Source organism: Electrophorus electricus, chromosome 12 (assembly GCF_041902795.1).
Source record: "Electrophorus electricus isolate QZ-2024a chromosome 12, ASM4190279v1, whole genome shotgun sequence".
In the NCBI taxonomy this organism is placed as follows: domain Eukaryota; kingdom Metazoa; phylum Chordata; class Actinopteri; order Gymnotiformes; family Gymnotidae; genus Electrophorus; species Electrophorus electricus.
This window is the reverse complement of record NC_137508.1, coordinates 7,604,013-7,627,027: the sequence shown is the minus strand read 5'-3', so window position 1 is coordinate 7,627,027 and position 23,015 is coordinate 7,604,013. Positions and strand designations below refer to the sequence as shown.

The 23,015-nt window shown below is 47.7% G+C and overlaps 1 protein-coding gene across 10 annotated transcripts in view; it reads right to left on the bottom strand.

Moving 5' to 3' along the window:
• zmiz1a (zinc finger, MIZ-type containing 1a) overlaps positions 1-23,015 on the bottom strand; it is a 96,849-nt gene that overhangs the window by 6,126 nt on the left and 67,708 nt on the right. For 3 of the 10 annotated variants that reach the window (XM_035531657.2, XM_035531659.2, XM_081724564.1), the window contains 13 exons: positions 19,925-20,030; positions 11,058-11,093; positions 4,218-4,353; positions 3,378-3,492; positions 3,039-3,256; positions 2,442-2,637; positions 2,041-2,331; positions 1,670-1,852; positions 1,510-1,578; positions 1,217-1,385; positions 686-827; positions 355-565; positions 20-125 (listed from right to left, as the gene is read on the bottom strand). In XM_035531657.2, the coding sequence (XP_035387550.1) occupies positions 20-125; positions 355-565; positions 686-827; positions 1,217-1,385; positions 1,510-1,578; positions 1,670-1,852; positions 2,041-2,331; positions 2,442-2,637; positions 3,039-3,256; positions 3,378-3,492; positions 4,218-4,353; positions 11,058-11,093; positions 19,925-20,030 (1,978 nt within the window). Of the gene's footprint in view, positions 1-19; positions 126-354; positions 566-685; positions 828-1,216; positions 1,386-1,509; positions 1,579-1,669; positions 1,853-2,040; positions 2,332-2,441; positions 2,638-3,038; positions 3,257-3,377; positions 3,493-4,217; positions 4,354-11,057; positions 11,094-14,001; positions 14,110-14,687; positions 14,752-15,593; positions 15,979-19,132; positions 19,270-19,924; positions 20,037-23,015 lie in introns of those variants that run through there. The other 7 variants (XM_035531660.2, XM_027015777.3, XM_035531658.2 and 4 more) reach the window with 6 other exon arrangements.

Here is a 23,015-nt window from a genome sequence, read left to right as displayed (position 1 = left end):
TGGTGGAGGGCGCTCTTACTTTTGGTGATGCAGTGTTCTGCGGGTAGGAGTCTCTTCTTGAGCAGGCCCTGCAGAACAGACCTCACCGACGGCCTGTGCACCAGCTGCAGCACGAACAAGTGTGACTGCAACGAGAGCAGATCCTGGGTTAAGGCCAACGATGATGGGGTAACAACGTGTCCGCTGATGGCTTTTCCCATGGAATGCTGGGACAGCGATGCGGAGGGCACATGCAGAACTGCAGCCTACCACATGGCTGTTCGCTGTTAGTGTTAGTATCGCATGTTTTGCCAGAGAGATCCCAGGCTGCTATTAAACATGTGTGTCTGTTAGCATTGGTGCAGAGGGACTTACACAGCAGCAGGCTGTGACTGTGATCTGGATGGTGTTCCTCCCCGGCTGACACACATGCTTCAGGTGCAGGGGTTTGTGGGAGGTCTTGTTATCACCCCTCTCGATGGTGAGCGGAGTGGCATTGACGCTGACCTGCACCGACGCCGGCCAGTTGGTGTTCATCTGCCGGTCCTCGTGGTGGTAGCACTTAAACTGAAGCTCCAGGTCTGACCTGCCATGGCCAACAGCAGTCACCTGGTTAGCATGCTAGCACATGAGCTCTGTTATCATACCACACCTCTGTTATCACACCATGCTAGAAGTAATGTTGTGCAGTATGTGGGATACACACCGCCACATGAGGGTCTGGTGGACGGAGGGCCGCAGATGGAAGACATGGTTACTGACAGCCAGGTTGTGTTCCAGGCGGAAAGGCTCCAGCACCACGCCGTCCCGCACGGGAAAGGTCAACCGCAGTTCCTCGTTGGGGTTAGCTAAAGGCAACACAAGCTTTTAGCTCATGTGGCATTAGCACACTCAGCGTTAGCTCACACGGTGTTAGCAGACAGAGAGTTAGCAGATGGAGCATTTGCTCATATGGTGTTAGGACACACAGAATTAGCATTTAGAACTTTGCTTTCAGGGTCACATGGTTTCAACCCTCCCAGTGAAATGTATGCATTATGAATGCACTGTGAATGGATAATGAAAAATGAATGCTGTAAGATAAATGTGCAGTGGGATTTTCCCCCACCTAACCTGAAGGTGTTGAGAGGATCAAAGAGTTCTGTAATGTTCACTGCTCACAGACTGACTGGGTTCTTAATAAAAACACTAGTAGTAGGATGGAACAGATTTGCAGTGCTGCATCTGGGGCACTTACCGGGTGGTGGAGGTAGGGACGTCATGTTTGGTTTCATATCAGGAGGAAATGGCGGCTTGACGTCTTGGTTGGGAGATAGGTATGGAGGGATACTACTTCCTGGAGTCATGGGTGGTGTGGGGTTCCCAGGAACTGGCGAGTGAGGATAGTTCACAACCTGCCGCGGAGGCTATGAATAGGAAGAAAAGACATCTGTATTACACGTTACATAATGAACAGATCATGCCCTGACTCATCATTCAATGAATAACAAGAGGCATAATAAGATAATGTTAATAAGTGGGACTACCTACCCCATTGCCTTGATTGTAGGCATAACCACCTGCAGAGAAATTGCTGTTTTGACCATTAAATGGCTCCTGCTGGTGAAACAGAGTAAGACATTCAGTTTTGCAGTCTGAAGTATTAAATTGGTTTCTGATTTAATGAGCTCTTGAAATCTTGTAGTAGTACCTTGTAGTACTGGCCCATGGGCACCCCTGAAGGGGGATACTGGCCGGAGCCCTGCTGGCCTGGCATCCTTTGTGCCGGGTAGTTGGGTGAGGGCAGGGCTCTGGATGCATTTGGGTTAGGATACTGTCCTTGCTGGTTGGGAAACTGTCCATTTGGTCCAAACTGCTGACCCCCATAGTTAGGCTGAACAGAGAGGTTGTACCAAATGAATGAAAAAGCTAAAACACAATCAAATAGAAATATGAAGCTGGTGGAAAGTTATTCAGATGCAATAGCAATAACAAAATGCAAATAATGCCAGAGATATGTGTACTGTCAGTGATGACAGTAACAACTAACCCTAATCTTGCTGACTGAGAGTCAGTTCTCACCTCTCCAGGATAAGGTCTCTTGGTGCCTGGCATGGGCATGGATTGGGGCCTGGGCCCTGGATAGCCCTGCTGGGGCATTCTCTGGCCATGGCCCCCAAAGGGACCCATCCCTGGAGCTCGGGGCTGGTTCAAGCCCATGGGTGGGCCGCTGAGGTTGGAGCTGTTTATGCTCCCACCCATTCCGCCCGGGTTCATTCCGCCTGCCATGGCAGGCGGGCCACGGGGTCCGGGCTGATTCATGAACTGGTTGTTATAGCCCTGCGTGGGTCCCATCTGAAATGAGGAGCACATCTAGAATAGAGAGCAAGAGGTGATTAGTGGACAATGGAGCAGATGGATTTGACAGCGCTGTTGCGGTGCGGCTGGGGGGAGGGGGTTGGCAGGCAGCTGGCGTCACCCACCTGCCCGTACTGGTTCATGTCCTTGTTGGTCTCCTGCAGCGCGGCTACAGTGGCCGTGGCAGTGGCCGTTGCTGTGGCGGCGGCGGCAGCGACGGCAGCTGCAGCAGCTGCAGCGGCAGGCTGGGTGAAGTCCGATGGCGGCCGGGTGTGGGGGGGCATGCCTATTCCACCTGGAGCATTCGGACCACCTGGGTAACTGTAAATCCGCAAAGCAACATCATCATCCCTCAAGTTACTGGCAGCTCAAACAGTAAATATTTGCAACATTTTGGAATGCCTCCTTTTAGACTGAAAACAACTACAGCTGACGTCACTGAATCTGCATTTTGGGTCATTTATTTTCTTGACCGTTATTCTCTCTTTGTCTGCTTGGCACAATGTGAAGGTGATATCATCTCTTTTGAGAAAACTCCTGGAAGACTAACTTCCCTGAGCTAAGTGTTTGCTTGGCATTATAATCATATATCAAATATCACTAATGGACACATTGCCCAAGCTTATTGAATTTCTCAGGGAATCAAGCATGGAAAGGCCCCACACTTCGTCTAGTATCTTCCCATCAGTGTTTCTGCGACTGACTGGGATGTGCTCGTTCACCTGCCACTGAAACCTGCAGTTCCAGGATGCCCTGTTCGCCCATACATGCCCTGCTGCATGTAGGCCTGGTTGGAGCCCCCTTTGCCTGAAAACTGCTGTTGTTGTCCGGGGAACTGAGGGGAGTTGATCCCTTGGTTGCTGGCTGATATGCCCGACCCTATTCCATTGCCTCCAGGGTTCATAGGGTTGTTGGTGTTGGCCATGGGGTTACCCAAAACCTGATTTAAAGGCAACAGCATTTACAAATCCTTCAGCTGTCTGTGTTCCTAATAGTGCCACAGAAGCATTCCAAAGGGAATGTTTAATGTATAAGTGCATGTTTTTTCTTGTCTGCCTCACCTGACTTTGTGATGTATTGGTAACCCCCCACACCGTTGTCACCACTGACAATGAGCCGGGAGCCTGGTTGGTATTTTGTTGCCAGGGAACAGTGTCATATGGAAAGGACCCATCACTGCAAAAAATGACCAATGACATCACATCAGCAACCTGGCGTACAAATCCCATACTGTATTCAAAATGTCTGAGGAAGGAAATTAATATCCAAGCTCCATAAAGTGGGGTCTGGAGCATTATGGGGTGGCTACACAGAGGTTTGCTGACTCTGAGGAAGAATTCTCTCCTGAATAGAGCACATTGTTTCCCATAGAACCGAAGCTGTAGGATTCGCCAGGGAAACTTCCCAGGCAACCAATCAGAGCCCAGGCCTGAGCCCTGAGTACAGAATGTTCTATTAAACATAACTCTGTGGAGCCAGTGCTTCTCTCTGGCTTGGACCCCCCAGAGACCCTTTCTTCCCTCTACTAACAAACAACTCTAAAGCCTCAAGTCCTTAATACAGAGAAAAGTTTAAACGAAGATTTCAAATATTTTTTCTGTGACTCAGAGACTTGAAGTCATAGGCTATGGCTATCAAAGATATCTTGCAGCAATGTAATGGTTACACAGCTCGGCAGGTGAGATTTGGATCACTGGCATCTTAGACAAACCTGGTGCAAGAAACCTGGTTAGCAGCCTGGTGAAATGGGTGGCCATTACAGTGTACTCTATCAGGATGGCTCATCTTGGACAAGAATTGGAGCTAGAGAGGCAACAGGGTGAGAGTGGCGGTTTGCGTAGGGCTTGACATGGTGTCAGGCAGGGTCAGACGGTGCTTTTGTCTGGCCTGTGCGCATTGACCTGTGGGAGAGCGCTGGCTTCATGGAGTTCATGGGCGCCTGCATGGGCACCTTGCCCTGGGGCTCACTCTGCCGATTCTTCTGGTGCCGCAGCAGGAGCAGCCGGCCCAGCTCCTCACACCACGATGACAGTAGAGCTACAGAGAGAGAGAGAGAGAGAGAGAGAGAGTGGGGGGGAGACAGGTATAAAGAGATAAAGAGAAAGACAGAGAGAGAGGGAGACAGATAGAATGGGAAGCTGACATTAATCTATTCTGCCAGGTCTCAGGAAATAGCTGAAATGCAAACTAATATAACACCACAGTCCTATTATAAACCTTGATAAAAAAAAAAGTTTACCATTTTAAAATGTTTTTTATTTTAATTTTTTTATATAGTATTTACAAAACTAAGAAAAATACTGAAACATAAAAAAATGATGTTACAAAATTGCAAGGAAGGGGTGATATATGAGACAAGCACAGCCATGCCAAGACAACTGCAAAGAAATCAATTAAAATACAATGAACATCAGAGCCATCTTTTACTAACGAGGACAAGCCTTCTCAAAACCTCAATCTGCAGTTTCAGCCTTTACCACTGGAGGGCACTGCAGTCCTGTATTTCCACAAACAGGGCCATGGCACCATGCCTCTCTCAAGATCATATCATTTTCATCTGCAGTGAATTGTAAGCAGTGATCCTACTACAAAGGGGTGCTCTTCCCTTCTCATGCTGGGTGGATGAAAAGGGGAAGAAAGAAGAAAAGCGAGGGATGAGAGATGGGAATCAGTGGTGAGGATGGTGCATCGTGGGTGCAATGAGCCGTGGCAGTACTCTGGTCCGGGTGGGGTGTGTGGTGGGAGTGGAGCTGAACCTCTTGCCATGGCAATTGAACAAATTCAGAATGGCAGGTGCTGGCATGGAGCCAGGTCTGCCTCCTCTGACCAACCCCATCCTAACCCCACGCTTCCATACCTCACACTCCACTAAGTGCCCCTCTAGCTTTCAAGAATGGTTTCTGGTCTCCTTCTCTCTCAGAATGCTCACACACAGAGACAGACAGACAGACGCACACACAGACAAACACACACACACACACAAACACAAGTCGAGAGGGTGAGAGAAAGAAAACATAAGATACACATTCTCTCTAGCACTGTACCACACAACTAGAGGATGAACAAAAGCCAGGAACTGCTGCATTGATGCTGTCTCACTCCCCATCAAACAGATTCTGCAAGGGACCATATAAAATATTCCCTTTAACACAAAATGAGTTCATCCTTTGGAACAATACCCTTCTTTTTTCCTGAGACCCCTCTACAGAGACAGCAGAGAGAGAATAAATGCCCTGTGCGCTTTTGTCAACACAGGGGGTGGTGTTAAAGGAGTCTTTTTCTCCTTGTCTGGGAGACTGCAGCTCTGACGTGAGTGGCTGAGTGCTCACTCTCTCTCCCTCTCCCCTCTCTGTCTCTGTCTCCCTCTCCCTCTCATGCAGAGACAGACGTCTGCCTTTCCTCCCTGTATCGATCAGCCAGTAATGACTAATAAGACTGCTCAGCTGTCTCCAGTGCCCTTAGTGCTTGGGGAATGTAAACGAGCAAATACACGGCTGACAAGCAGAGAGAAGCATGCGCACAGAGCACATTTTCACCTCCATCTCAGCTTTATCACACACGGGGCTGCCTTTCAACTGATGAAGAGACACTACACACACACACACACACACACACACACACACACACACACACACACACACACACACACACACACACACACACACACACAGAGAGAGAGAGAGAGTGAGAATGTGTATTAACAAAGGTTGCATGTGTATTAACATCATTGTAGAGCACCTTTATTCATTATATTTCAGGTGATTCTCATTATTCGTTGTTCCAATAGTGCCTGACTCACTCTCTCCAGGTTCAAACACTCAATTACAGTGAGAACATGTACATGTACACATATCAAAGGGCTCTGCTTGAAAGGGAGCAGTGCTCACCACATGACAGGCGTGAAAGCCATCCCAGCAGGTTTGGAGCAAGAGGCTGGAATCACCCACCTACTTAAATGAGAATTATTCCACCCTGCCATTACAGAGAGCTTATCTCCCTGCTAAATCACCACCTCTGCATGCTGGCAACTGCTATTTTCTCACAAAAGACCAACTTAGAACTCATATGACAGGTTACAGCCAGCCACTGCCTGCCAATTCCCCTGTGCAGTCCCCTGCCTAGCATGCCTCCTACACCTAACAAAGACTGGAGTACTACTGGCTGCAATTCAACTCATGCATTCACAACAACCCACTCTCGGGTTAATCAGCCCAGTGCTTTTCGTCAGCAAGCAGCAACACCCTCTCCTATTTGAATAAAGCTTCTATTTTCCCTACGAAACAGAGTCTGTTTCTCCTCAAACCTCCTCCAGTGGGCTTTCATTTGCACTGTGCTGCTACCGTGACAATGGCACAACCTGGTAAGTCTTGCATTAAGCAGATCTCTCACAAAGCATGCCTGTTTTCACCTCCATTTGTTCCTCATCCCTCTTTCCTCTCCTCTCCTCTCCTGGCACTCCCCTCTCCCTCCCTCTCTCTGCCACACACACCTGTTCCAGTGCGAGCTGGGGCATGAAGTGTTCGCTGGCAGCGGGTTGTGTGGCTCTTCACTAGCCTGTGAGTGCTACTCTTTGCTGGCTCCGTGACAGGGCACCAGCCCATTCCTTCTGCGGCGTAACGGTTACTTGCGCGAGCACCACAGCATTCTGCAGCGTGGCGGTGGAACTCTGGGATGGCGGGGGCTGGCACGCCCGAGCCTGCTCCAGCCAGAGACAGGCGCAGCGGGGGTGGATGGAGCAGACACGGAGCAGAGGGCTCACTGGGCCCAGCGCATGCTATGCAGACGCGGTCACTGAGCCTCTACTAACACCCAGTCCCACTGCAGCCATCAGCATGAGCTTCTGCTATGCTAAACTACTGCTGAGAAAACCTTCTACCTGCATATTCAGAAAACCAAAGGAAAATAGCATTGTGCCACAATTAGATCCATAGCACACAGGCAGTAGAAACTGGCCAATACCAATTTAAATTTTTCATTACAATATTTTAATGATCATCAACACACATGCATGTACAATTTTAAGTGGTGCAAAAAATTTAACATTTAGAAGGCGGCACACAGACATTATGGGTGTACACATATGAATGTTTGCCGCAACACACTTATCATTTAATGAGCCCTCACGGTTCTTAATGAGTGAGCAAAAGGTTTTACTTTCAAGGCAATGGACTTTTGTATTCACTAAACTAATGAGAAAAACCTGATCAAGAGCAAAACTCTACAGACATAATCCTCAACCCGAAGCCATTTCCGACATGAATGCCTGAAATGTTTTCAGCATTACTACATAGGCAAAATATTAACAACATGAACAATTAATGCCTTTAATTTCATTTTAGTTCCAAAATATAGTTCAGAGTACTTCACATATAATAGATTAAACATCAAATATTTTGACAACAAATTGATCAATTTGACACTGTCTCTTCATGATACGTCTTCAGAATCACGCTCCGTTGTTCCTACAGGTGCAGGGCAGGACCAGATTTGCGCGCCAAGCCTAGCTTGCGCTCTCCACCCACCCAGCATAGCCCGCCATGGAACCAGACGCCGCCGGCTCGCCAGCCCACTCCCCTGCGCTCGCCCTCTGCCCAGCTAAGAGGCTCTGCGCCGTGGCTTAGCGGGCTGATGGCTGTCCATCCCTCCCGTTGGCCGGGGTAAATCCCCCCAACAAGCGCGTCCGCAGAGGTCCGGGTCACCCTGGTTACACAAATCGCTTCCAAATCTGCCCAAAGTATGTGCGCCTCCTCTGGGCCTGCAGGCTGTTCAGCTCCACCCCTGCCAGCACGACGTGGCTGCCCCGCCTGCCACCACAGACGCTCCCTTGTAGCGTGCTTGCCACCCGCTTCGGAGCTTTTTCACTACGATGTGGCCTTTCCGTCACTAATAAAACAGACGCGACAACAAACGCACAGTGGCGCAGCAGAAAAGGGGCCAAAAAGAACAAAGCCATCAAAGTACAGGACTCCAGTTGCCTCTAATCACAGTCTGGCCATATCAGATAGCAAACTTCCCCCTGGCCCAGAAACCCAGCCCTGCACGCCAAACCCAGCTGAGCACCTTGGCCTTGGCCTGTGCTTATTCACTGAATGCACTCACTGAATTGGGTACCAAGAGCAGAGAGCTTTATAAAGTGATAAGGCTTTGGCTAGCTACCCTGCAAGCAGTTCCATCACCAGGTAGGTAGGCCAACCTGCAAGTTACTTTGTAAGTTCATACCATAAATAGCATTCGGGGTAAAGTTCACACATCACACAAATGGGTGTGTTTATACTCTTTTGCATTCACTAAATAAATGAAAGCAGCCTGGATTTTCTAATTAACGCAAAGTTTCTCCTGAGACACACAATATGCATTACAATGCCAGACTTGACTTTTCTACACAGCCCAAACTGACATATTCTGACATTCAAAACAACGAGCATATTCTCAAATCCTTCTCCAGAAATGTGCGTCTCTCTCTCTCTTCCATCCCTCCCCCCTCCCTTTCTCTCTCTCTCCTGGTGAAGAAGTGCTCATCCAGACAGCTGCCTTACTGTTGAGTGTTTAAAGGTTGCTGCTGAGCACATCCTGCTCCCTCATCATATGAAGCCAGCCACAGTGAGGCTGCTCTCACTCCCTTTCGCCCCACCGTCCTGCCCTCCCAACTCTTGCCCCTTCTCATTCCCCCACTACAATGAAATCACTCCAGTTCTTCACACCCACATGTCCTGCTAATGGATTAAATCCCATAAAACATTCATCAATAATATGATGGAAATGTTCTCACATAAAGACGGCTTCCATTATGTTGGGGTGCTGTTTTCACCCAGCTGTGATTAGAGTAATATACTGAGCTGCTGACTTTTTGTGACTCATAAGTAAAGCAGGTCAGTACACACAGTTTAGTTTGTGTAAATAAACAGCAGAAGACTTGAGAGCAGGATTCAGTTCACAAAATAATCTGAAAGATCCTTTTTAGATTTTTAAAATAGTATGTGTGCCTATTTTGGAAAACTCACCCTGAAATCCCTGAAACTTCAAAACTTAGCAGTCTGTTAATACAGGTTTTGTAATCCCTGGAAGCCCATACTAAGAGTGCGCGATTTGGCTAAATAATTGTATAAATATTCTAGTTAAAATCTTAAACATGTTTTGGTGGTTTAGTATTAGTATTTAGTATAGTATTTGTGCTATTCCAAATCTTTAAATCTAATTTTAAATGTTTTCAATGTTAAAATTTAAAATCTCATCTACGGAAACTACTATCACATAAGCCATTTCAGATAGCAATGTTAATTTTAATACAGCCTTCCAGAGAGAGGTGCCAGGAGCCGTGCAGCACAGTAACTCGCTTGGACACTTGGTGGTTTGTTGAAGGCTTGTTTAGATGCAAAAACCTGACTTACAGACACCAATTGCAATCCCATTGAGCAGTCTAACTACTGTGGTGAATTACTGGTAAAATACTGTACCAATGCCAAATACTTAACAGCGTCGGAGGCCAGAGCTGTTGCCATGATGCACCTCAGCACCTCATGGGCCTGTTCCGTGAGCTCTGACTCACAATAGCAGTGTCTGCTGGCCGTCCAGGCTGGCTGTAGAAGAGCCAGGCGGCAGAGCTCAGGCAGGCCTCCATGTGCGATGTTGCAGGGGAAGGCTGCTCCCAGGGACACACTGCTATTACCTAATGACAGTGTGCAGGACCTGCGTTAGCAGAAAAGCCTACATACTAATCAAGGGCAGGGCTTGTGCTGAGTGCAGGCTGCACATGCGCCACACAACCTATTCACCTCAGGCGGAGACTGGGGGGGGGTCATACAGTAGCCTCCTCTACACACAATGATAGAACAGCTCCTGCCAGAACTGCCCAGCAGCAAGCAACACTCTCATTCCCAAACCCACCCACCACCACCCCCATCACACACACACACACACACACACACACACACACACACACATACACACGGGAAAGTGCCTGATGGCTTCTTAGAGTTCAAAGTTTTAAACAAACATGCGATTCAGAATTTGGTGGACATGGGGGCTGTTTAGTTCCTAACCTGAACAGAAGAAATGCCCTGGCTGGTGCCAGCAACAGATATTGTTATATTAGCTGTGCTAACATCCTTACAGTACAGCCATAGTGATGGGCTTTCTTTCTGAGTGCATGGGGGGAATCAGTTTGATACCAGTTGATTTGACACAGAACACAGTACAGATTGCATTACTGCTACATCAGCTAGTACAGTGGGAGTGAACAGTTAGGATGGAATAAGACTCTCAGAAACAAAGGCATTACCCAGCGCATGAACATAACACGCCAGCTTCGGAAGTGACGCACAAATGAATGGAGGCGTTGCTTAAATGTACGCGCTAATAAGTAACACTGTAATAAAATAAACAGACAATCCCTTATGACTGGTCCTAAAAAGCGCTTTATAAAAGTGTCATATTGGGTGAGTGACGAGAGCCTCTCGAAAACATGATAAAATCATAATTGCGCAGCACATGCTTCTGTGACACAGGTATGGACGCCTATAGAGCAGCCAATGAGCCACAAAAACACCCCTGCAAGAGGGGCAAGCACAGCGAGCATGGGCACTGACTCAGGTCCTGAGACTGCTCACAGATGAAGGAAACAAAGACAGAAACAGAATGAATGTCCGGGGTGACAATGGCAGGAGAGAGAAGGGGAGCGGTAGGAAGGACTCTCCACTGGATGTGTCACACAAGCCAAATGATGCTAGAACACAGAAGAGTACCTGAGTCACTTTGACATCTCCTGCAGGTGTTGGTTTCTGTAGGGTTCAAATTCAACATTTTACTCAGGGGGGCAAAGCAGCGTCAACACAACAATGCAGCATTAAGAAGAACGCAGTTCACTGATGAGTGAATCGCTGAGGCATCGATGGCCCTTGTGCACAGCGAAGAAGCCCTAGGCAGTTTTATGGGGAAATACCAAGTTTGGTTCTGCCAGAGCTACTAAAACAGATCAAAATTTACTGAAATATTCCAGGTTGCTTGCACATTTGTCATATATTCTAAACATTGCCACAAATATGAATGGTTGTGAAAATTTTCAAACACAGTCTGTCTGCTATATCAGTATATTTACTGCATGTAATAATAGTACTGAACAATAGGACACAACCCCTTCAAAAATCGTTCTCAGTTCTCAAAATGAATACCAGCAGAGAAGCACCAGGGGCTTTTGGCCCTCACTTCAAAAGCTACTCTGATAAATGCAAAAGGTTTGCACTTCCTGTGTATGTAATACACATATTGCTCTCTTTGTAACATTTGGAAAACCTTTCTGAGCCACTTTATTTTTTAATATACAATATTTCCAACACACAGAACTACAATAATTTACAGTAAGATAATGTGCCAGTGTATTATGCAAATGCATGATTACTTAGAGTACCTCACAATGTAAATCAAATGTTTTCAAATGATAAAATGCAACATAGATTTTTTTTATTCATGTATAGAGTTCAATTGCTGTTATTTTCAAACTTTTGAACATAAAATGGCGTCCAAGTACAAGAGGTTAAGGATCAAGCATTACTCTTTGATCCAAAGAAGAATGAAACATGGAGGGTGCTGCCATTCTGCAAAATAAGGCATGAGACCCATGAGACCCTTGTATCTGTTCCAGGGTCTCTGCCAAAGCTGCCAAACAGCCAAAGCTGACTTGACCTGTGCTCAAACAGCCATGAAAAAAAAATTAAAAATCAGCTTTTCTTTGGCTCCAGAAACCCAGTGTTGAATATGGTCCATCTAAGAACCGAGAGAAACCCAATCTGCAATTGAGAGCTGGTCTGCAAGTGCAAGCTCTAAAAGATCAGCGCTATTAACCGCACCTTGCTAAGGAGGAAGCTTCGCTTGCAAACAGCAGGATCCTGATTACAGAAAACCACACTTCATTTCACCGTTCTGTCTGCTAATATCCAAACCTGCACTCTGTGCATTAATGTGAGTAAAGCAGCAGAGGAACACATTCACTTCTTCACTGAACAGGTTATGACCCTTGTAGTCTTGCATGCAAATTATATAACTGTTTCTGTGAATTACAGTTGCGCTTTGCTACCAAAGCCTCGACAGTAGCCCAGGCTTCTATACATGTCGCAGAAGGACTCTGGACAGTGCAGTGCTACTGGCGGGCCTGGGTGTGCGAAAGAGGGCCATGTTTTGGCTTCACCGCTGTCTCTCTCTGCATGCAGTGGAGAGTGGAATGACAACCCTGGCCAGTATGAGCCAGACTGGGCCTGCTTCAGCATGTGGTGTAGAATCTGAGATCAATCACATCATATCCCCTTCAGAATGAACACTGCCTCCCAAAAAAAAGAGAAGGCCCTTATTCTTAGGGTGTAATATAATTTAAGCATATATCATTCACTAACACCATCCTTACTGTTACACTGTCACACATAAATAACACACTTTGTCCATAACACACTCCTTAGTACTGATATCACAACAAAGGAGACATTTGCCGGTGCTGTTATTGTAGCTCAGACAGTGAGGGGAGGGGTACTGGACCCAGGCCATTGTGATGCTAATGGCTGCCCTCCATACTCCCTGTTACAAATCGAACTTTCAGGACAGGAGTTGTACGGTTTATGCCTCTCCACATTCAGTTACCTCCACAGGGTTTGCATATTTCAATCTTCCAATTTCCAAGAGGCTTTGAACATGCTGGGATTCTCTGGCTAGCTGAAACAGAACATCATTTAGTCATGTGAAGACCTCAAAGCACAGCAACATACTGATAAGGTGGCTTCCCTAACCTTTGCCTTTTTTGGGAACTAGCTGTAAATATCTATTCTTTCAACTCTGATCCTTTCAAAGTAGACTAAAAAACACGGTCTTCTGTACTTTGAAGGAGCTTGCACCGGACTTGTGCTGAGGATAACAGACATCATCTTTGCCAGGTCCATTATAGAATACATAAACTACAAAACCCCCTCTTTCAAAACACAAACAGTCAACGCTCCACAAATGTCTCATCCTTTTCACAGACAGTGGCATGGAAACAGCAAACAGCCTTCAAACACTGGTCCTCCAGCTCTCGATAAGTGCCGACAGTTTGCCTTCTGCCGCGCCTACACAGAGGCAGCCCCTGTGCCCATTAGTGAGTGGAGCTGTGTGGCTGGGCCATGAGAAGCTGCACTGCTGCTCTCTGTGGAGCTTGGTGAGTAGTACCGTGCTGCCTTGTGGGCCCTGTCAAACGGCTGAAGGACTAGCACAAAAAAAAGGCCTCAAGTAGGTCAGCTCTTGCTAAGTCCTGGAGATAATCAAGCCCATTCGGACCCTCTGAGAGTGTGTGTGTGTTTGTGCGCGCGCATGTGTGTGTGTGTGATGTGGGTGGGTGTGTGTCGGCAGGAAGTAGGTCAAACGTAGTCAGCTGTTACAGCTCTATCATGTTCAGCACGAAGAGCTTCAGTCACGCTTTCCGAGTTCGCTTACATTAGTTAAAGGCGCAGCAGGGGAGCCCCCCGCCGGCCCTACCAAGCCCACGGCTGCCTGATGAGAGGCTACGGTCAACAGATCTCTGCAGCCCACCCACGCGGATACCACCCTGCCAGCCGCCCGCTCCAGAGGGAGCTGAGCAACTACGCACACAGATGCACACGCGCACGCGCACACACAGGCACGCCTCTCTTCAGACACTACTGACACGCACTCAGCTACAAACGGACTCACCAATGGCCGAGCGTCGTCTCCACGCGTCTCATCCCATTCTCCTCACTGCTCGGAGAGATGGGGCTCGAGCGACTGGAAAGCAACTCCTGAGAAATCTTCAGGCTTTCTGGTCTCTCCCTGTCCTTCCCTCCCCGTCTCTCCCGCCCCACACCCCCTCCACCACAGCTCTGTCTCTCCCTCTCCCTCTCTCTCTTCCTCTCTCTTTCGTGTTTGTCTGTTTCTCAGGGCACCATGACTCTGTTTTCTCTCTCCTTTGCCTGTCCAGCGACTGCATGATACACATCAATTATTCAGCAGCGCTCTGGATTTCCACGGCAAAGCCAATCACAGATGGAGCTGTGTGCTAATGGGCTCCTGCTGTACCTGCCGCTGGCTCCTGTGGGCTCCAAGCAGCTGGCCCTCGGGGAATCAGGTTAAGCCCTTCAAAACTTCACACATGCTCATACACACACAGCACTCTCACTGAGACACACATACATACAGCATACAGACACACCAACATGGCTGGGAGAGTGACCGCATGCCTGTAATTCATCTGCAGTGCAAAGCCACAAATGAACAGGAAACTCTCTCTGGTTTCAAACGGGTTAAAAGGAAGCGAGAGAGAAGGGGGGAGGAAGAGAGAGAGAGAGAGAGAGAGAGAGAGAGAGAGAGAGAGAGAGAGAGAAAAGCAAGACCTATCTCACCTTGGATGTATGGTGGTATAATTGATGTCCCCAGTCTCTGTCTAGTGATCCATCACACCTTTGCCTAATGCCCCAATCACACAAAGAAGGACAGACAGGCACATACATGAATGTGGACAAGCACAGTCACACTTGCTTGTATGCGGGTGCACACACACACAAACACACACACACCGTGTGCCACAGCCACTTTGCCAGAAGGGAGGAAGGGGGAAATATGCAGCCGGCTCACATTTCAAACTTGCAAAGGGGGGTGGTGCCTAACGTGGCAGACAGTCTGGTACTTGGCCCATGGCCAAAGCATCCAGAGAGAGAGAGAGAGAGAGAGAGAGAGAGAGTCGCATAGAGAAAAAAAATCCAGACCAACAAACTCTAATCAATTCAGTCAAAGCCATGTTTGAAACGAGTGATCACTGTTATCAAAGCAGGGAAATCCTGCCCATTGCTGAAGCTAATTGGTCGGCTCTTCTGCGACTGCGCCTGACACTGGTGACTGAATCCACCAAAACGTGCAGGCTAATTAAGGCCAGGCCTGTGTGGCTGGCTCACTGAACACCGTCATCGGCATATCAGAGCAGGGTAATGGGAAAATTGTTCGTTTTTAACACAAGTGCCTATCATGACAACAGACTCCAGTAACACTGCTAATTACTTCCATCTAAAGTGTTAAATTTTGGAAACAGATCCAGCTCCACATCGGGCTGTCAATAGTTTGTCTCCATTAATGTATTAATAAGTAGCTGAATGGCTGTTGACTCTACATCAGCACCTTTGTTCTTTAAAAGCAGTGTCTCAGAAGTGGTTTTTGCTTTCCACAGTTAACCATCCTGTATCTAGCATTGCCATGATTATCACTGTCATCATATTAGGAACAATTAATTTGTTTAAACAACCACAGAGACTTACAGTGTAGCTGCTAGCGCCAGTGGCTGGCTAGCCACCATGCCCAGCGCTCCGTGACCAGATTCGACAGGTACGACAGAGACCTTCAGTATCGCCTCTCCGGAGGGTGAAACAACTCAGCGAGATGAAAGAACACGACAAGGCTCTAAGCTCTGTTACAGAGGGGAAGGAGCTGAAGCTGCCTCATACAGGAACTGGTGGCTTCCTCTCACTCTTACTGCAAAGCAATGAGTCACAGCCGGTCGCCACCACCACGGCACCTACAGCCCGCTGTTGTTCGTGGACGCAAAGCGCTCGCCCAATTCTCCTCATGCCACCCAGGTTACCCACGAAGCTTTTGATCACGGTAATGCTCAGTGGAGAATTTCGGTTGACCATCACGTGACACAACCAAAGACACAAATGCCTTTTTTTCTCCCCTTTTTCTTTTACAGAGTGTTTCAATAGGTACATATAGCCTACAATATAGCGACTGTACTCCATCTGAACTGTTGCCGAGTGATTTCATCAGCTTTAGACAAGTGCTGGAGACTGTGTCAAAACTGTGGTCTGGCCTCGGGCAAAAGTAGCCCTGTTCATTAATTCAGACTGCTGCCTCTCCTACTGCAGCACAATGACTGCAGGGCTTGATTAACACCAGTGATGCAGCCTTACTAATTACGTATCATTAGAGGTCAAACATGCATGGACAGAAACTGAGACAGTGGATTCTGATGCAGTAAATGGGGAGTGCATGGTTTGTGGTGTGTGGGTACGTGTGTGTGTGTGTGTGTGTGTGTGTGAGACTGCGTGTGGTGGGAGGTCTCTGGACTTGGGTTTCCTGTGTATTTGCACAGGAATGTCTGCTCTGTAATCTGCGTGTGAACATGACATGTGAATTACTGCAGGGCCCGGCAACGCGATCCGTCACCAGCAGCACGGCGGAACGGTTGCTCTCCTGACATCGCCTTCCAGCCGGCCTGATTTATTGGCACGCTGACAGACCTCCTGTGCCGGGCAGGAGCAATCTTTACGTTTGCATGGGAGGAGGCAGGCGTGCCTCACGACACAGGCTCCACCGCCACCCTCCTTTGTGCAAAGCATAGCTGAACAGCCCATGACTGCGGCAACCTGAAAGACCGGCTCTGTCTGTGCCGGATGCAACTCCTCGCTGTGGACCAAGAGGACTGAGAGGCTGAAGAGCTGTGCGGCTGAAACGCAGCGGGGCTCGGCAAGGCGTGGGCGGCGTCACTCTTGGAAATGGCTTCTACACGTAAGACAACATGGCAGCTCCTGCTCCGTAACCGAGGGCAGCGCACACTCAAAAAAGCACCGGGCTGATGTAGGGAGTAAAATCACAAGATGAACCAGATCCATCTTCTCCCCACTGGGGAGTCTTTGCAAGCAGTCAACACATCATTTAGAAGCCCAAGCCCCCTCACCACAGCACCTCTCAGCAGCCTCTCCAGTTGATCTGTGTGTGTTGTGTGATGGAGCTGACAGTGAGGCAATATGGTGGCAGTAGTGCGAATGACAAAGGAGCACCATTATTCACCAAAAACAGGGCAAAATTCTTTACTTGTCTTACTACACTCACACACACACTTCTCTTATGAGCGCCCAAGTAAAGGGGCTCATGCCGTTCATCTGTTAAATTTTGAAACCAAATGTGCCGTGAAGGAACTAAAGAGAAGCATTGGGCAATGTGAGTGGGTGAAGGCTGCAGACACTTTACACACGCACTGAATATGTAAACAAAGAATTGTTCCATTTCCAGTTGCAAGAGCTGTCTGTGCCTCATGCCAAAACTAGTCAAAGCCATTTAACAGACACTTGGACAGCGGTGCACCTTGCAATTAGCCTGTCGAAACACCTCACAAAAAAGCAACAAAAAATATAAAAAAAACAAAAAACAAAAAACAATGGAGTACTATCTCTGCACGAGCATGCAAGCAGAAACGGGTCTTGTGGAGATGCTTTTTGTATGGAAATGTGTAAACAATGGCAGGCCATCTGAATGGGGGTGTATGAATGAGAGACACATGCTGCCAGACAAACACATTAGCTGTCACTCTCCATCCTAATGTGCTTTCTATTAAATGTCAGCATGACATGCTCTAAGGGAAGAACAAGCTGTTGATCTAAGACAGCTGACTGCTACCACTGACAACATAATGTTCAAATGAAAACAACCATGGTGGTAAAATATGTACATTTTACAGATATAAATGCACTTTAGATGGGGAAATAATTAAACAACTCATTGGTTTGTAAGAAAAACTGCAGTGGAAGTGTAGAATACACATAAATACTAGCATGAAAGAGAAGAGCGGCTTCTGACTAAACAATTATCTTATTGGCTTGCCAGTGGGGTGCCTACCACAGCCTGGGTAAGAAGTCTGCCTGTAGCATGTAAGATGTGTGGCTCAGACTCCAGAGGCGCACACACACACACCCACACACAGTAGATAGACAGATACTGTAATCACATATTAATATGGGAGGATAATCCTACTGATGGAGAGGTCAGCATCACATCCTGCCTGTACCTGACATACTATCCTTTGCCCATACTCAAACACACACACACACACACACACACACACACCTTGAAGATCAGCTTTCGATAGGAAATTATAGGCTTGCGTGATTTGCACTGATAACATCTTTCTTATGTGTGAATGATTGTCTGTTCACTATGCGAATGGATATTTCACTTTGGGTACTGCCAAGTGTGAAAATGACAAACGTCACCTAAGAATCCCCCCCCCCCCCAACTTTCTGGGGAATGACAAAGAGCAGAGATTAGAAGTATATATAGTGAAGTGACGTTGTACATCTCCTCAGGCAAAGTGCTGGGATGCTTTGAGGACTTTCACAAGCGAGCTACTTTTGGCGAGCTAGGGTGGTGTCATGTACAGGGGGTGGGGTGGAGCAGCACGTGGCTGTGTGTCTGATGGGGGCATTGATCGCACAGCTACTCAGAGCTCCGGTGACTGGTGTCGGGTAGCCGACCCTCTGTCGCCATCCTGCCTGTCACCGGCTTTCTGCTGGTGCAGCAATTTCTCACCAGAGCCCTATCCCAACATGCAATGAGTGTTTGTGTGTGTGCGCGTGTGTGTGTGTGTGTGTGTGGGAGGGAGGGAGAGAGACAAATAAAGAGGTAGACAGAGAGAGACAAGCAGCAAACAAGGAAGAAAGTGAGAGAGGAGAGTAGGAGATGAAGCCAGGCACAGAAGGAGCGGGTGTTTATGAGTGTTTGCCATCGTCATCTCACTGTCTGGCGCGGCAGACGCCCTTGTGACAGAGCTAAGATAGATGTCTCTATGATAGCCTGAAAGGAGGGAACCCACAGCCATATTGGTTTCTAAACCATTTCTTTATGTCCACACTTCAGAATGCTGTCAATGCTTAGGGACTCTCTTTTTGAGGTCACAAAGACATCATGCGCCAAGGACTTGAAAGTGAGCCACACAGCTTCCCACAACGTAAGGAGGTACCGGAGTACCATCCATGTGAGTGAATATCAAACGCTCCCTCCCCCTGTGCACTGGGCTGTTTACCATCCACAGGAAAAGCAAGAGCCAATCGCTTCTTCTGGGTGCCTCCCACTGTCCAGACGTAACCGCGGTTAATCTGCACAGCTCTAAAACATCCGTTTATCTTCATCCCCAACAGCTTGCCATGTCGGGCCTTTTCCAAATGAAGTGTAGACACTCACAGCAGACAAACATACAAACACAGACACACACACAGCCCTCAGTTCAAGCACTCCATGGCTATCTATCTCTGTTGCGCTGTTCGCGGTTCACTTTGACAAATGTACAAGACCAGGACACTTCAGGAGAGCTGCAGATGGGCCGAGCAGCCCCAGACCTCAGCCAGAGCTGCTCACAAATGGCCTCTGCTCTCTTTCACGGATTTACACAGCATCTAGGACACGAACCTCGATGACGATTAGAGTTATTCATTTTCTTTCTTTCTCCCCCCCCTTCGCATGCATGCACGGTCATGCTGAGAACCATACTGGTAAAGGTGGCAGTGCAGAAAGCCTCAGAGAGTTACAACATCCTCCTATAGAAACATGAGTGAGTGGTGATGTGATCTATCAAATTGAACAAACAAAAACAAAAAGCACTACTGCATGCATGGATAAGCCGGCTGGTTGCACGAGGCAACGATTCCCAGGATTCCTGCCAACCAGTGTGCATGTGAAAGGTAGAGGTACTGCAGGAGGACCTGCTCCCAAGCAGACCACTCCTGCTGCACTGCACTGCATGGTGGGGGAGGAGGAGGAGGAGGAGGAGGAGGAGGAATAGGGGGACCATGGGAGGGAACCTGAGCAGACGCCTCACCTGCCGATTTTGGGGTGAACTTGTCCCGGTTGGCAGCGCACACAGCCAGGAGCCGGTAACCCAGGTCCAGGTCGAACCCTTGCTGAGCAGCGACACGGCTTACAACCTGCAGGGAAAAACCAGGACTTGTCGTTAAATCCAGTTCAGTGTCTGCTTGTGTGTGTGTGTGTGTGTGTGTGTGTGAACGACTGTGTGCATCTTTCTGGATGTGTGGATGTACGAGAAAAAGAAAAAGCAAGCTCTTCTGTGAGTAAGAACTCCACTCAGCAGAGGAGAATAAATGCACACAAGATTGTCCTGCTGCCATCCTGAGGGGTGCTGTTCTGAACTCTTCTAAACTCACTCCTGCAGCTGCTGAAGTTCTCCCTCGACATGACAAATGTGCAATTAAGCTCTCCTGAAATGCCACTCTAGACCCCTCTGAGAGCCAGGAGCGTGTTAGCATCACATCCTCCATGCCACTCCTATATCCCTCATGCACAAAATCTCTCTACAAGCCACCTGTAGTAGAGAAATCGTCCCCTTCTAACGCAATCATATGAAATATTTATCTCTTTGCATGAATAATGTATTGTGAACGGAAGCAGCCCCCTCCTCTTATGTGATACAGTGTTACGGCTGCGTTGATATTCGCATGGCAGGACCGATGGAGTTCCCCTGGGCATACGGTAGACTACTGCACCAAAGGCCTTGTCTGTTCTCTGTGTGTTCTGGTCTGCTGAGACCTGAGCCTAGGCTTGGGACACCAAACTCCAGCTTCACAGCCCTTTCAGTGCATGCCTTGATCTGTAGCACACACACGCAAAAAAGCTCAAAGTAAGGACCACAAAAGTTAGGGTGCAATATGAAAAACCTAGTGCAGACAACACTCAGTCAAAGACAGTTCTCTAACCAAGACTTTAAAAGACACAATCTTTTATCACTGACTGCTACAGTGCATGACTCTGAGCTCCTGTGGTTTCAGCTTCCATTTCTAAAATATACACTGCTGTTAGTTTGACACTGCGGCAGAAAGACAGAGCCAGAGTTAGTGGCTTTCTACCCTGTAAATTCTAGAAATACACAGACAAACAAACCTGCCATTGATCAGCAGTATTCCACTACCTGGCCTATCAGTTAAAAGACGGCGTCTCTCACAGAGACCACAGATAACATATGGTAAATCATACACTGCTGGATCAGTTATGCAGTAGAATAAATCACTTATTAACTCGACTCAGCTGAACCCTTTGCTTCCTATTGCATTTTATTTTTTTATTTCAGTGTTTGATTTTCAAAGAAAAACAAGGGAAAAAAGGCACCTCCAGTGCTGGAAACCCAGTTTGATTTTTGATTTTTTTTTGAAGTGACAAGCTAACCTGTATGAACAGCTTTTTATTTGTTGTTTAATAATCAAACTCTACACTGATGGCTTAACAAGTTTTTGAGATCTGATGAATAGCATTTCTTATAATGAAAACCCAGAGATTTTTTTATCCTGCAGTTTGCAGGGTTTCTGGGCTAGCAGAAATGTCAAGTCTCTGCCAAACTTTAATTTCCCTTCTGCAAGTGCAGCTGCCAAGCGTATGAACCAGGCACAGAGCCACTCAGACTAGCGCACATTCAAAGGGGATTTAGAAATGTTCCCTCTCTTAAGCCTTTCCTCAGAATCGCAATTCTCAGTCCGATGGCCCAAAAATATTAGTTGATTCAACAGCAAAATTTCACGTGAGCGAACCCAGCACGTGCCAGTCTACTGTTGTGGCATCTCGCTGCAAGGAGAGAGGCATGGCAGTGCTGGCACAAACAGCGTCAGCAGAGGAAGAGGAGCACGAAGACAAAACACCCCTCACATTCCCTTTAAGAATGCAAGAGGCAAAGGAACGCAACCAATCACTGGGCCCGCAGTGCCGTGGATATGCGCAGGCTGACAAGCAAAGTCTGTGAAGGAGCACGCACCCAGCTAGCTGTCGCTGGTGCAGCCCCCGACAGGCTGCATGTGTCATTTATCATTTGGCAGAGTGCTGAGGGGGAGAGTATGTGGTGGGGAGACGCTGGAGGCGCGGCCCACGTGCTGGGAGCGGGAACGGCGGTGGTGGGGGGTGGGAGCGTACTACCTGCTGCCTGAGGGGTGCTCGTGTAAGACACATTCACATCTGTCAGGAGACATTCTTATCGGCTCCTCACCTTCATCTCCCCATCGCCACAGCCAGGGCTTGGGGAGGGGGCGGAGGCAAGGGAAGGGTGTAGCCACGGTCCCCACTAATGCTCTAGTTCTGGGCAAGCAGACCTCCACATACGCACGAACAAATCCAATGGGCCGTATGAAAATAACGAATGCACGAACTGCACACACACTGTACGGTGAACACATGAACTGCATAGCCATTAATTTAGCCCAGCCACAGATTAAACAGAGTCAGTGCTATCGGCAAGATATACCCGCAGCCGCACATGTATGGCCAACTGTGTGAGGTGCAGCATCACTGGGAAAATGGCTCCTGGAGCTCTGTGTTATGGGTGGTCTTGTCACAAGATCAAAGGCTAAGGGAGCTTCTTCCTCTACTTCAGGTTCACACTTGTTGTGACACTCGCTTGCAATCTCTGCTGTCATCTTCATTGTTCACTTAGCCTTTGATGACACATGATGCAGTCACTACAGCTATGCATGAAATTCCAACCTTTATGTGGTTCTGCTCTATGGGGTTTTCTGGATGTGCCTCACTGTTACTGCAAATATTGAAACAGGGATGTGGAAGACCTAGGAAATGGAATTGTTCTCTACACAAACCATTGGTAGAAACATTTACTGTAATTAATTAAATGGCAAAAGGCCATATCAGAGGGTTAAGAATGTGGCTGGATTCTTAGGGGTTTAATCTGGGTTTTAAGGGCTTTAAGGCCTTATTTAAAGAATAATGATTATGTTGTTGTTTACTCAATGCTCTTTCAGTTTGCCATTAAGGCCCATAATCTCTCACCATAAGCTGAAGATTCACTGACGGTATTTCCTACAGCTGCTCAGACAAAAAAAAAGAAGACTTTGTTCAATCACTAAACGCAGCTGTTGATAAGACATTCATTTTCCAGTACAGTGTTCAGTAAATCATTA